The sequence below is a fragment of the Rhincodon typus genome, chromosome 42 (genome assembly GCF_021869965.1).
Source record: "Rhincodon typus isolate 14 chromosome 42, sRhiTyp1.1, whole genome shotgun sequence".
In the NCBI taxonomy this organism is placed as follows: domain Eukaryota; kingdom Metazoa; phylum Chordata; class Chondrichthyes; order Orectolobiformes; family Rhincodontidae; genus Rhincodon; species Rhincodon typus.
Genome location: NC_063373.1, coordinates 1,057,637 through 1,071,844, shown reverse-complemented (window position 1 = coordinate 1,071,844; position 14,208 = coordinate 1,057,637). Strand labels below are relative to the sequence as shown.

General features: G+C 42.4%; 1 protein-coding gene across 1 annotated transcript in view; it reads left to right on the top strand.

Annotated features, from left to right (window-relative positions):
• Window positions 1–14,208, top strand: part of LOC109935755 (scavenger receptor cysteine-rich type 1 protein M130-like) — a 156,672-nt gene that overhangs the window by 85,650 nt on the left and 56,814 nt on the right. Inside the window, exons 12-16 of the mRNA XM_048619057.1 lie at window positions 65–382; window positions 467–523; window positions 622–939; window positions 10,535–10,648; window positions 11,722–11,844. Coding sequence (XP_048475014.1) covers window positions 65–382; window positions 467–523; window positions 622–939; window positions 10,535–10,648; window positions 11,722–11,844 — 930 coding nt within the window. The remainder of the gene's footprint in view (window positions 1–64; window positions 383–466; window positions 524–621; window positions 940–10,534; window positions 10,649–11,721; window positions 11,845–14,208) is intronic.

The window sequence follows — 14,208 nt, the reverse complement described above, 5'->3', positions numbered from 1 at the left end:
TCACAGCTATGTACCGAAGACATAAACAATCTATCAATCTGGCTGTCTGTTATTGCATGAACAGAGCACAAGGAGATGCGGCTGGTGAATGGAAAGCATCGCTGTGAGGGGAGAGTGGAAGTGTTCTACAATGGGACCTGGGGAACGGTGTGTTCGGAAAGTCTGGATATTCATGATGCAGAAGTGATTTGTAAACAGTTGCACTGCGGTGTCCTCATATCCATTGATTATTATACTCGGTTATTTGGAGCAGGAAGAGGACCTATTTGGCTAGATGAGGTGGATTGTCTGTCACACGAGACGACCCTGTGGGAATGTCAGACAGAACCGTGGGGTCAACACAACTGTGAGCATAGGGAAGATGCCGGTGTTATTTGTTCAGGTAACACGACAAACCTCCCCAATGTTTGGTTTTCATTTCAGACATTAATTTCCAATAGAATCAGCATGTTTGTCCTCTTAACAGAGAGCGATGTCAGGAAGGAACAGCCGCTCAGTTCAAATTTCTGCCAACAACAGCCAGGTGCGTCCTCATCATGAATGTGCCAGCACTCAGAATGATGTTCTCAATAACATTGCTGCTTTGTACTGCATTCATTTATAATCCGTTTTCTGCCACAGATTCACAACATAGCGTGCGCCTGGATGGAGGGAGCAGCAACTGTTCTGGGAGAGTGGAGATCATGTGCGATGTACGCTGGGGCACGTTGTGTGGTGATTCCTGGGATATAACTGATGCCAATGTTGTCTGTAGACAACTGAGATGTGGTTTCGCTGTATCGGCCCAAGGAGGGCCCGCTGTCTCCCAGGGTAAAGGTGTGATCTGGCAGAATGATGTGAAGTGTAAGGGAAGTGAATCCTATCTGTCTGACTGTCTCTCCCCAGCACTAGCTCAAAGGGAGTGTAATCCTAAGGAATTTGCCAGTGTGATCTGTTCTGGTAAGGGCAATGCTGACTGGTGCCGATCGGTGATAATTAATGTCTCAAACTCGACCCAAAATTTGTCTTCCTACTTTAAATTTCACCTTCATGAATATTTGTGCAATCTCTTCCATAGGATTCGAGCTGTTGCCGACTTCACCATCACCTCCACATACGGGTATTTATGATTGATACTATTATTAATGTTTGTGTTAGCGTTACGTTCCTGATTAATGACATTGATGTTGTTGGTATTTTAATGATTTTGAAGATATTGTCAGTGTTTTCTGTTCGAAGGATTCGTAAAGGCTCTACAAGGCAACTCGTAACCAGACTAAATCTTTCTTCAATTCTTTCTTTAAGAACAGGAAAGTACATCTATTTCCATACCCGGTGTCGTGTGCCTAACCTTGGGAGTTCTGTTAATATGTGACTTGCTTGCACTACTGCTTGTAATGCAGAGAAAATTACAAGTAAAAGGTGAGCCTCAGATTTACCAAATGAGCTTACACTGTGTAGCTGTTTTTGTTCCATATGCTGGCGGAGCTGTAGATTATTGTTGCACGTTTGCATCGCTTAGACTTGATGGTGATGAATGTGAGGCTCTTTCTGTCTATTTGTTTTCCTCAAGAGGCTCTACCTATTAAAACACAACATTTAAATTGACGCAAAGATAAAGTATTTAAATACGACAAATATGATTTATAAGTAGATCAAAATTACGTCAAATATTCATCAAGTCCCTCAATACCAGTAGAGAAAAATAGAATTGGCCTTTAACGCAGCCATTATCCGAAATCATTATCAATGTGAAAGATATTTCAAGACTCAATATTTCTTATCTTTAAGTAGTCTGTAAAGGACACTCAGAATACAGAAGATATTGATTGTAGCAATGTGTCTTTATGTTTCATTGAGATGTTTTCCCGCTGCGTCTAATTATTTGTGCACCAGCTAGTTTTGATTTACGATTCTTCAGTTTCTGGGTACTGATGCCAGAACTCAAGTTCGTTGAGAGAATGAATTTGCACTTTAAGGGAACATTTCTTTATTTAACATTTGGGTTCCCTTGACTGAGAAGAGTAGACTTCTTAACCTTTTTACAGTGATTTAAAAGCATTTGCCTGAGAGCTGTTTTCCACTAGGTGGCAATGATGATCAACACGAATGATGTAAATACGTCAGTTCCTGTACCTTCGAAGTTGACTTGACGTGAGATTATATGTATCCATCAAAAGGGAGCCCTTAGTTCATGATTATCAATGCCAATAAGGTTGTCCTAATTTCATTTGTCTCACATTATTGTATTCAACTGATTATAACAAGTATAAAAGTTTCTAATTCCAATATTCAAATTCCATTGACATTATTGTTATGTCAACATGATCTTTTCATTCGACTGTGGACGTATCGTGATCATTTTAACCTCCTCATGGCCACCAGGATTTCTTTCTTTTTGTCCATATATTTTGATGCTTTTCTTTGTTCATTCTAGTCAGCAGTTTCAATTTCTTCAGTCAGCATTTTCACTCACATGCACTATTGTCAGCTGAGAATTTTCTGAATAGACATTTGCATCTGGAATGATGATTCCCCATTCAAACTGAACTAGCAGCACGCATCCCAAACAAAAATATCTCACTCTCTATGTTTAACATTATAAGTTTTTCTTACTGATGAAGCAAGACAATTAATCACAGCCTGTTCACGTGCTTTTCCGAACTGGTGCTGCCCTCGGTGATCAGTCAATGTTGTGCCAATAGTCCTGTATTGCTTGAACTACAAGTGCTCAGGGCTAGTGTTGCTTCAGAAATAAACTCAGTGTTCCTCTAAGTGTTCAGCTACAAATGCTGAACCAGTCTATCCTTACTTCAACAGATGTTAAAGCAGGTGGAAGAGTCTCAATTCTTGGTTTGTACCAAGGAATTTATGAAGAAATTAGGAATACTCCCTCTGGCAAGAAGACGGGTCAGAAACATAGACCAGGTATATACGTCCTCCTTCATAGTGAGTCGTGAGTGGATAAGTATGGCTTTCCTTCAATTTCAATGATCAGTGAACTGATTGCACATGGGTAATTAATAAATCACTGTCCTTGTCAAAAGGAAGCTATCATAGTGAATGAATGTCAACCTGTGATCAGAGAGAGGAAGAATGACATTTTGAGAATTCCCATGCCCTTCATTTTTGAAAGATTACTTCTGACATTTGTTTGTAAGCACAAACAGAACTGCCCTTTCCAATTCGACCCTGGTTCCATTCTGATTGATTCAGATATCATATCAATACACCCATTCACTGACTAATTGCACAATAATAAAATCTTTTCACGACTCTCGGTTACAGAACACCTAATGGTGGAAGAGAGACTGAGGAATTAATATGCAAATAAATATGAAAAATCACAAATATGTAAGCAGTGCAGACAGAAGCCCTTTGGCCCATCGTGCCGACACGAGTTCGAATATCTAGTGTAAATAATAATACGAAATGTTTTAGTTGCTCGTCAGCTCGCCAAACCGGTTGTTCCGTGGTGTGCAGACGTTTCGTTACCATTCTAGGCAACATCATCAGTGCGACCTCTAATCGAGGCATTGGTTTTCTTCTCCGTTCCGAATTTACATGACCCTCTGCCATTTCCGGTTCTGTTTTCTTTTTTAGCAGTGGTCCGGGTTCTATTTCTATGTGTTTGTTGATGGAATCCCATGTTGAGAACCAGGCTTCCAGAAAGACTCTTGCATGTGTGTTCTTCACTTGTCCTTGTACAGTCCCTTGGTCCCAGTCGAACTGATAGCCCTCATTATTTGTGTGTATCCATTCGGCTCAAGAATTTCTCACACAGTCCAGGGACCCAAAAATTGCTGACGACAAAATCATAATCTCCTTCGATGTTACAGCATTAGTTACGTCCATTTACAAACCGTTAGCCAGAGAGACACTAGCCACACTACCAGAAGGACCAGGAACACTGACTCTGAACACCAGCAACAATGTCAGCAAGGACACAGCTTACTTAAACTATTTTGAAACTATTAGATTTATGCCTTAGAACGCACTTCACGTTCAATGGCCAAATATATAAACAGATCAACTGCACACCGTTGGGGTCACCCATCTCAGGTCTCATCGTGGAAGCAGTGATGTAGAGACTGGAAAACACAGCCCTTCCTACAATCCAACAGCAACTGTGGATAATAACTGTGAATGATACATTTGTAGTAACCAAACGCAAAAAAGTAGAATAAACCCACAATCTCGTTAACGTAAAATTCAGGAGAGAGGAAGGAAACAACAAACAGCTCCCGTTCTTAGGACTAATGGTAGACAGAGACGAACTAATGGATAATTCCGGACTGGAGTATACAGGAAGGCGACACACATGGACCAAGTTATGAACTTCAATAGCTACCACCCCATCATACGCCAATAGAGTTGTATTAAGACACTATTTACATAAGCCATATCACACTGCAACATCCCAGACCGGAGAATGGAAGAGGAACACCTACACAAATTATTTTCTGACAACAGATACTCAAAGATTTTTGTCCGCCGATACCTACAAATCAAACGACAGTAGGAGGACACGGTACAACAGAAGACACTAGGAACAACAAAAATACCCTACAACAAAAATATATCAGAAATGACAACCAGACTCCTTAGGCCGCATAAGATCATGATTGCACACAAACCTACATCATCACTGCTTCAAATGCTATCAAAGACTAAACACCCCATACTGACAGCAAACAGGACTAACGTGTTATGAAGTAACCCATACATGGAATGCAATAGATATTACATTGGATAAACGGGGAGGAAACTGACAACCAGGATACGTGACCAGCATCTGGCAGTAAAAAGACAAGGCCATCATTCACTTGCCTCGATACACACAGACAACGAGGGCCATCAGTTCGACTGGAGCAAAGTGAACATACTATGACATGCGAACGACAGACATGCACGGGAATTTCTGGAAGCCCGGCTCCCATCACGGCACTCCATGAAAAAACACATAGAAATAGATTCCTTATACAAACTGCTGCTAAAATAAACAGAACCAGAAGTGACAAGACCCACCACACCAGAGGATCATATAAATTCAAAACGGAGCAGAACACCAACACTTCAATGAGAGGTCGCACTGATGATGTGCCTATAATGATGATGAAACGTCTGCATAGAACATAGAACATTACAGCGCAGTACAGGCCCTTCGGCCCTCGATGTTGCGCCGACCTGTGAAACCAATCTGAAGCCCATCTCACCTACACTATTCCATTATCATCCATATGTTTATCCAATGACCATTTAAATGCCCTTAAAGTTGGCGAGCCTACTACTGTTGCAGACAGGGCATTCCACGCCCTTACTACTCTCTGGGGAAAGAACCTACCTCTGACATCTGTCCTATATCTATCACCCCTCAATTTAAAGCTATGTCCCCTCGTGCTAGCCATCTCCATCCGAGGAAAAAGGCTCTCACTGTCCACCCTATCTAATCCTCTGGTCATCTTGTATGTCTCTATTAAGTCACCTCTTAACCTTCTTCTCTCTAACGAAAACAGCCTCAAGGCCCTCAGCCTTTCCTCATAAGACCTTCCCTCCATACCAGGCAACATCCTGGTAAATCTCCTCTGCACCCTTTCCAAAGCTTCCACATCCTTCCTATAATGCGGTGACCAGAACTGTATGCAATACTTCAAGTGCGGCCGCACCAGAGTTTTGTACAGCTACAACATGACCTCATGGCTCCGAAACTCAATCTCTCTAACAATAAAACCTAACACACCGTCTGCCTTCTTAACAACCCTATCAACCTGGGTGGCAACTTTCAGGGATCTATGCACATGGACACCGAGATCTCTCTGCTCATCCACACGACCAAGAATCTTACCATTAGCCCAGTACTCTGTATTCCTGTTATTCCTTCCAAAGTGAATCACCTCACACTTTTCCGTTTTAAACTCCATTTTCCACCTCTCAGCCCAGCTCTGCAGCTTATCTATGTCCCTCTGCAACCTACAACATCCTTCCGCACTATCCACAACTGCATCGACTTTAGTGTCATCCGCAAATTTACTAACCCATCCTTCTACGCCCTCATCCGGGTCATTTATAAAAATGACAAACAGCAGTGGCCCCAAAACAGATCCTTGCTGTACACCACTAGTAACTGAACTCCAGGATGAACATTTCTCTTCAACCACCACCCACTGTCTTCTTACAGCTAGACAATTTCTGATCCAGACCACTAAATCACCCTCAATCCCATGCCTCCGTATTTTCTGCAATAGCCTCCCGTGGGGAATCTTATCAAACGCTTTACTGAAATCCATATACACCACATCAACTGCTTTACCCTCATCCACCTGTTTGGTCACCTTCTCAAAGAAGTCAATAATGCTTGTGAGGCACGACCTACCATTCACAAAACCGTGTTGACTGTCCCCAATCAAATTATTCCTTTATTCAATTATTCTACATGATTATAAATCCTATCTCTTATAATCCTTTCCAACACTTTACCACAACCGCAGTAAGGCTCACTGGTATATAATTACCAGGGTTGTCTCTACTCCCCTTCTTGAATAAGGGGACAACATTTACTATCCTCCAGTCTTCTGGCACTATTCCTGTCGAAAATGACGAGATAAAGATCAAATCCAAAGGCTCTGCAATCTCCTCCCTAGCTTCCCAGAGAATCCTAGGATAAATCCCATCTGGCCCAGGGGACATATCTATTTTCACACCTTCCAGAATTGCTAACACCTCCTCCTTATGAACCTCAATCCCGTCTAGTCTAATAGCGTGTATCTCAGTATTCTCCTCGACAACATTGTCTTTTTCCTGTGTGAATACTGATGAAAAATATTCATTTAGCGCCTCTGCTATCTCTTCGGGCTCCATGCACAACTTCCCACTATTGTCCTTAACTGGCCCGAATCTTACTCTCGTCATTCTTTTATTCCTGACATACCTATAGAAAGCTTTAGGGTTTTCCTTGATCCAACCTGCTAAAGACTTCTCATGTCCCCTCCTGGCTCTTCTTAGCTATCTCTTTAGGTCCTTCCTGGCTAACTTGTAACTCTCAAGCGCCCTGACTGAGCCTTCACGCCTCGTCTCTACATAAGGCTCCTTCTTCCTCTTGACAATAGATTCAACTTATTTAGTAAACCATGGTTCCCTCTCTCGACTACTTCCTCCCTGCCTGACATGTACATACTTATCAAGGACACACAGTAGCTGTTCCTTGAACAAGGTCCACATTTCAGTTGTACTCAGCCCCTGCAGTTTCCTTCTCCATCCTATGCATCCTAAATCTTGCCGAATCGCCTCATAATTGCCTTTCCCCCAGCTATAACTCTTACCCTGCGGTATATACCTATCCCTTTCCATCGCTAAAGTAAACGTAACCAAATTGTGGTCACTATCACCAAAGTGCTCACCTACTTCCAAATCTAACTCCTGGCCTGGTTCATTACCCAGTACCAAATCCAATGTGGCCTCGCCTCTTGTTTGCCTATCTACATACTGTGTCAGGAAACCCTCCTGCACACTTTGGACAAAAACTGACCCATTTAAAGTACTCAAACTATAGCGTTTCCAGTCAATATTTGGAAAGTTAAAGTCCCCCATAACAACTACCCTGTTACTTTCGCTCCTGTCCAGAATCATCTTTGCAATCCTTTCCTTTACATCTCTGGAACTTTTCGGAGGTCTATAGAAAACTCCCAACAGGGTGACCTCTCCTTTTCTGTTTCTAACCTCAGCACATACTACCTCAGTGGTCAAGTCCTCATCAAACGTCCCTTCTGCCACCGTAATACTGTCCTTGACTAACAATTCCACACCTCCCCCTCTTTTACCACCTTCCCTGATCTTGCTGAAACATCTAAACCCCGGAACCCACAACAACCATTCCTGTCCCTGCTCTATCAATGTCTCCGAAATGACCACAACATCGAAGTCCCAGGTACCAACCCATGCTGCAAGTTCACCCACCTTATTCCGGATGCTCCTGGCGTTGACGTAGACACACTTCAAACCACCTTCCTGCCGGCCGGTACACTCCTGCGACCTTGAAACCTTATTCATGGGCTCACTACTCTCAACCTCCTGTGCACTGGAGCTGCAATTCAGGTTCTCATCCCCCTGCTGAATTAGTTTAAACCCTCCCGAAGAGCATTAGCAAATTTCCCCCCCAGGATATTGGTACCCCTCTGGTTCAGGTGTAGACCATCCCGTTTGTAGAGGTCCCACCTACCCCAGAATAAGCCCCAATTATCCAGGTATCTGAATCCCTCCCTCCTGCACCATCCCTGTAGCCACGTGTTCAACTGTTCTCTCTCCCTATTCCTCGCCTCGCTAGCACGTGGCACGGGTAACAAACCAGAGATAACAACTCTGTTTGTTCTAGCTCTAAGTTTCCACCCTCGCTCCGTGAATTTCTGCCTTACATCCCCATCCCTCTTCCTACCTATGTCGTTGGTGCCTACGTGGACCACGACTTGCAGCTGCTCCCCTTCCCCCTTAAGGATCCCGAAAACACGATCCAAGACATCACGGACCCTGTCACCTGGGAGGCAACACACCAATCACGAGTCTCTCTCGTTCCCACAGCATCTCCTATCTGTCCCCCTAACTATGGAGTTCCCAATGACTAATGCTCTCCTCCTCTTCCCCCCTTCCCTTCTGAGCAACAGGGACAGACTCTGTGCCAGAGACCTGTACCCCATGGCCTACCCCTGGTAAGTCGTCCCCCCCCCCAACAGTATCCAAAACAGTATACTTGTTATTGAGGGGAATGTCCACAGGGGATCCCTGCTCTGTCTGCCTGTTCCCTTTCCGTCCCCTGACTGTAATCCATCTACCTTTTTCCTGTACCTGAGGTGTGACTACCTCCCTGTAACTCCTCTCAATTTCTCCCTCAGCCTCCCGAATGATCCGAAGTTCATCCAGCTCTAGGTCCAGTTCCCTAACACGGTTTCTGAGGAGTTGGAGTTGGGTGCACTTCCCACAGATGAAGTCAGTGGGGACACTAGTGGTGACCCTTACCTCGCACATTCTACAGGAGGAGCATGCAACTGCCCTAACATCCATTCCCACTGTTCTGTATTCCCAAACAGACTATTGAAAAAAAAAACTAGTAACCTTAACAAATCGGCGCTCAGAACATTTTTTTTGGTTAGAGGAGGAGGATGGGTGGGAGACACTACCTAAGTAGTCTTTCGGGTAAAGCAACCGCCCAAATATATTATCCTACTTACTCAGCAGTCCCGTGTCCGCTCCTCCTTAGCGTGCACTCCGTCTATTCACGAGGTAAGTTTTTGAAGGAGTAACTTATCTTCCCAGGCTGCCCTCGCGCTTCCCCCCGGACTTCCGCCGCTGAAACAATTGAGACGCCGCAGTCACGCGAGGTAAGACTTTTATAGTGAAATACTGAAATACTGAAACTCCCGCCTCTGAAACACATCATGAAACAACTGGCTTGGTGTGCTAATAAACAAATACAACCACAATCCGAGATACAAACTTTCACTAAGACGAGATGTTCCACTTCTATAATGTTACTTGCCTGATAATATGCTAACGGTGGATACACGGATACGTATCTAAAATAGTGATACAATTCCAGGCGACCAATAGTGCAAGAATCCCAACGGTGAGGATTGCCTTCCGAACCTGACAATGGGGATCGAGTGAAATCAGATAGAGAATGGGATTATGGAAACAACTAGAGGTTATGATGTTGCCATACAGTAACGTTACTATAAAAATGGGAAGGAACATTACATGGTCATAATTGAAATGATTGACTAAGTTTTCGAACTGAAAATGTCACTCGAAAAGAAATTAAAGGAAAGCATTCTCAAAGAATGTTACACAATAATAATCAGAAACGTGTAATTGACATTTAATAGATTCAAGAAATGTGCTTTGTGTCAACGAAATAAGAACACATAAAGACGAATCAGACACAATTAAGGGAGTTGCTGAGGAATCCGAAGGTATTCAATTCATTTCATCGTACACTCTGAACGAAGGTAAGGATTACGAATTACACCATTAAACTTACTGTTCGATGTGAGGACTGAAGTTTGTTTCCTATCTCTCATCGCAGTCATGCTGCATTTCACTTACCTTCAACTGCTGCAATCTGTGTATCGAACACTTTCCACAAAGAGTTTCTATTGACAATATTGCAACTTTTGCTACAGAGACGATGAAAGAATAATGCGTTCTGTTTCAACGCTCCAATTAAGATCATAAAACGTCAACCCATATTCCATAACGCTACGATATGCAGGAGCAGCATTACATCATTTGGCCCATCAAATCTGCTCCGCATTCGATTAAGGTTAATTTGTTTCTTAACTTTTGTCTCCTGCCTTCCCTCAGGAACGTTTTATCTTCTTGCTCAGAAAAGAGGTACCTATTTTTGTACTAAAGACATTAAATGACTCAACCTCCACAGTCTTCTGTGTCAATGAGATCCACAAATTCACCACCCTCCAGCTGTAGAAATTTCTTCTGTTAAAGTTCTCAGGGTTGTGTCTTCATGGAGAGACTAAACTTGAAAATAACTTTCCATTTTTGTTTTCAGTAATTTCTACTTCCATTGACTTACTCGATCGCTTCGAATGTGACACCAGCCAAAAGCTGAGTGACAATAATCTGGGATCAGAAAATCCAGGGGTGACATCCAATAGTATTCCGGGTGTGTATGTGTTCACTTTCTGTCAGCTCACTTTTGTCATTCATTCTCTCTGCAGTCCAAAGATAAAGTTATCAACATTCACAAGACAAAATTGCAGTGTTACCCCTGCTGTTTCGTGAGCGGTGTCATTTAAAAAGAAAGTTGCTGGTTGTTATCACGTGGTGATGGACATGACCTGTCAAAAACAGCCAACTTGCTATTCTAATCCCATTTACAAGCACATGATCCATGGCCTTGTACGGCTTGGCATCGCAACAGAAGCCTGTTTTTCCTCTAGCACCCTGACAGGCATGAATTCCAGATTCTCAACGGCTTTCGATTGAAAATAATTTTCCTCACACCTTCTTTGATTCTCCCTTCCTTCCCTTGTAACTTATGCCACTGATCTTTGATTTCTGCACCAAATGGAAATGTTCCTTCCTGTCTACTCCACTTATGTCCTTGATAATTTCATGCAGCTTAATCCTGTCCATCGCTCAGAGTCCTCAGCTACAAAGAAAAAGGAAGGAAAAAGAAGGGACAAGAGTAATCCATTCAGCTGCTCGAGCCTGTTCTACAACTTAATGAGATCATGGCTGTCTGTTGTGTGGCTGAAATCCAGATACCTCCCTTTGGCCCATATCCCTTAATAGCTTTGACGACTGAAAATTATAATCTGTCTCAAATTTAAGTTTGAGAAATAATCTGACATCAATTGCTTTGTGAGGAAGATAATTCCAAATCTCTCTCAGCCATTCTTCTTCCATTTCTTCCGAACTGCCTGTAGATATATCATAAATCATGCCCCGAGATCTAGTATCTCCAACAATTGGAGGTCATTCATCTTCATCTGTTCTTTTGTTTAAAGTTATTACCTTAAAGATTTTGCTTAGCTATCGAATTTAGAGAGAAAATAGACCTAACTTTCTGTTCATCTCTGCATATACTGCGACCGCTGAGGTCCTCTGAACCACCTAAGTCTTCGAATTCCACGTTCCAGCATTAATGTTATATCCCACCACGAATGTCCTTTTCTACCTCTTGGTGTTTTGTGCTACAATTTGCATCAGTGATGATCATATTCTTCATCCAAGGTCCAATTCATCGCGATGACGATAGTACTGAGACTGAATCTCAGGATGACCAGCCAGAATTGGACAGGGATTCTGATGAAGCCCTCACGCTGACAAATGTTGGTTGTGGTCTTTGCTCACTTGGTGAGTTGAATTGCAGTTACTGTCATCTTATCCAGCGCTCTGTGTAGTCACAAACGAAAACAGAAGTTGCTTGTAAAGAGCAGCAGTTCTGGCAGCATATGTGAAGGAAAACCGAGTTAATGTTTCGGTTCCAAGGAAGTGTTCTGTGGAAGGGTCACCGGACCCAACGCATTATCTCCGATTTTTCTTCATAGATGCTGCCAGACCTGCTGAGCTTTTCCAGCAACTTCTATTTTTGTTCCTGAATTGCATGCACAGTTCTTTTGCTCTTTACTCTGTGCATACACATTGCCTCAGTTCGTTTCTATTCTGTGATCAATATGGTATTTACTGAAAATCTAAGAGCATCATTCAAAACTATTAGAGTCTTTTCTGCACCAACTGTTATTCAGAAAGAACTGTTAAAAGGGAGAAGGATCTTCATATAAATACCATGAAGAATGGCCAAAAAAAGACCGATATTGTTTGGACTTTGTGTTTTGTCAGCTCTTTAAGCAACCGACACTATCATTACCCAATTGTGAGGTTACAAACCTACAATTCTAATGTTTCAATGAATCACCAAATAACTGGATGAAAAATGTTGAAGGTGGAGTTTTAAGTGCTCCGTGTTTTAAATGCTGCAGTTCTTGATGCTCAGTGGGAAGACAAACTCTGTGAATCTTTATTTGAAAAATACAAGGAGAGTTTGGTTTGATGTAGTTGCTCTGTGTAAGTGCACCCTTACCAAATGCTGAGGGGGGGATGTGTCTCACTAACTTGAACACCATAATTCCCTGTAACTCATTGGTGTCCTCGTTCGATCTCTCTAGTTATCGTTCCAACTTTTACAATGGTGTGAGTCTGGAAAAAACATGGCAGGTCAGATAGCACCCGAGGAACGGGAAAGTCAGTGTTTTGGGCAAAATCCTTCGTCAGTCCGACAAAGTGTTTCCGGCTGAAATGTTGACTTTCCTGCTCCTCGGATGCTGTCTGCCCTGCTATGGTTTTACAGCCTCACGCGTATAGATTCTGGGTTCAAGCAATAGAAGTCCTTATTGTCCCCAACATTTTCAATATTTGGATATATCTTACCAAGTTAACAAATGAAATAATAAGCGATTGTGAAAATTATAATCAACCTGACTGAAGGGTCAACACGAAGTTGGACATAACTTAAAATAGAAAGGCAGGAGGTTTAGAGGGGATATGTGGAAAAACACCAATACTCAGACAGTGGTGTGTATCTGGATGCAGTGAGTATGAGGTTGCTAAGGCGGGATACCTGAAAACTTTTAAAGCATACTTGCATGTACACTTGAAGTGTTATAGTTTTGAAAGCAATGGTCGTGGTGCAGGAATGTGAGACATATATAGGTAGTAGCACATCTTTTGGCAGCACACACGGTGGGCCATAGTGCCTTTTCTGTATTATTTGACTATATGTCTCTACAATACAGCCTTTGACATGGCTATATTATCCTCCTGAACGCCACACCAGCAATACCAACATTCCAGAGCAGAACTCAAAGGAGCCAAATATTATTTGAATCATCTCAGGTCAGGGCATCACTAGTGAAAGTGTGATACAATATTTTACAGCAAACTCATCAAGTCACTAAGAACCATCTTTTCAATTCTTTCCAGTGTTTTTGATACAGAGGAGAGATTGGAATGCCCTGGCATTTTGTAGAATTGTGAAATATACTGAGCATTATGTTGTGTCGAAAATCATCCCAGTAAGCATGGCGTTTATTTATCAGTTAAAGTAATTGATACATGTTATGGTAATTTTCTAATTAATGAGGAAAACAACACATTTTTGCGTCACAGAGTCCTTTGGGTTGTTTTATCAGAGCAAACGAAATCATAGACTTTTTTTGCGTTACTCTTTCTACGACCATCCGACGTGCAAAAACATGCATGGCCAATCATATACTTTTGGAAATATCCTCTCTGCTGTAATTTAGGATGAGGCACAGCCAGCATGTGCACAGTGAAACCCTGCAAATCAGAACAAGAAAATTACTGTTTAATATGTTTAGTGAGATTCCTGGTTGTAAAATAAACATTGGCCGAGGTACCCCCAGCTTCCCACTGCTCTGCTACACTTCGGCATACATTCCAGGCTGTCCTTTACATCTGACTGAGAACGCAGACAGAGACACGCCTCAATGTCCCCTTTGAAATATTGACCTTCATCAGACTGACATTGCAGAGACAAATTTAATCTTAATCCCCAATCCCTGGAGTGAGAGCTTCATCTGGGGATTGATAGGTTCATGTGCTATAAATAGAACACAGGTGACATCACCTCAAGCAAACTCAAACTACTTTCTTTATCATTTCAGGTAAATGTGAGTCTATTTCAACATGAGACACCCC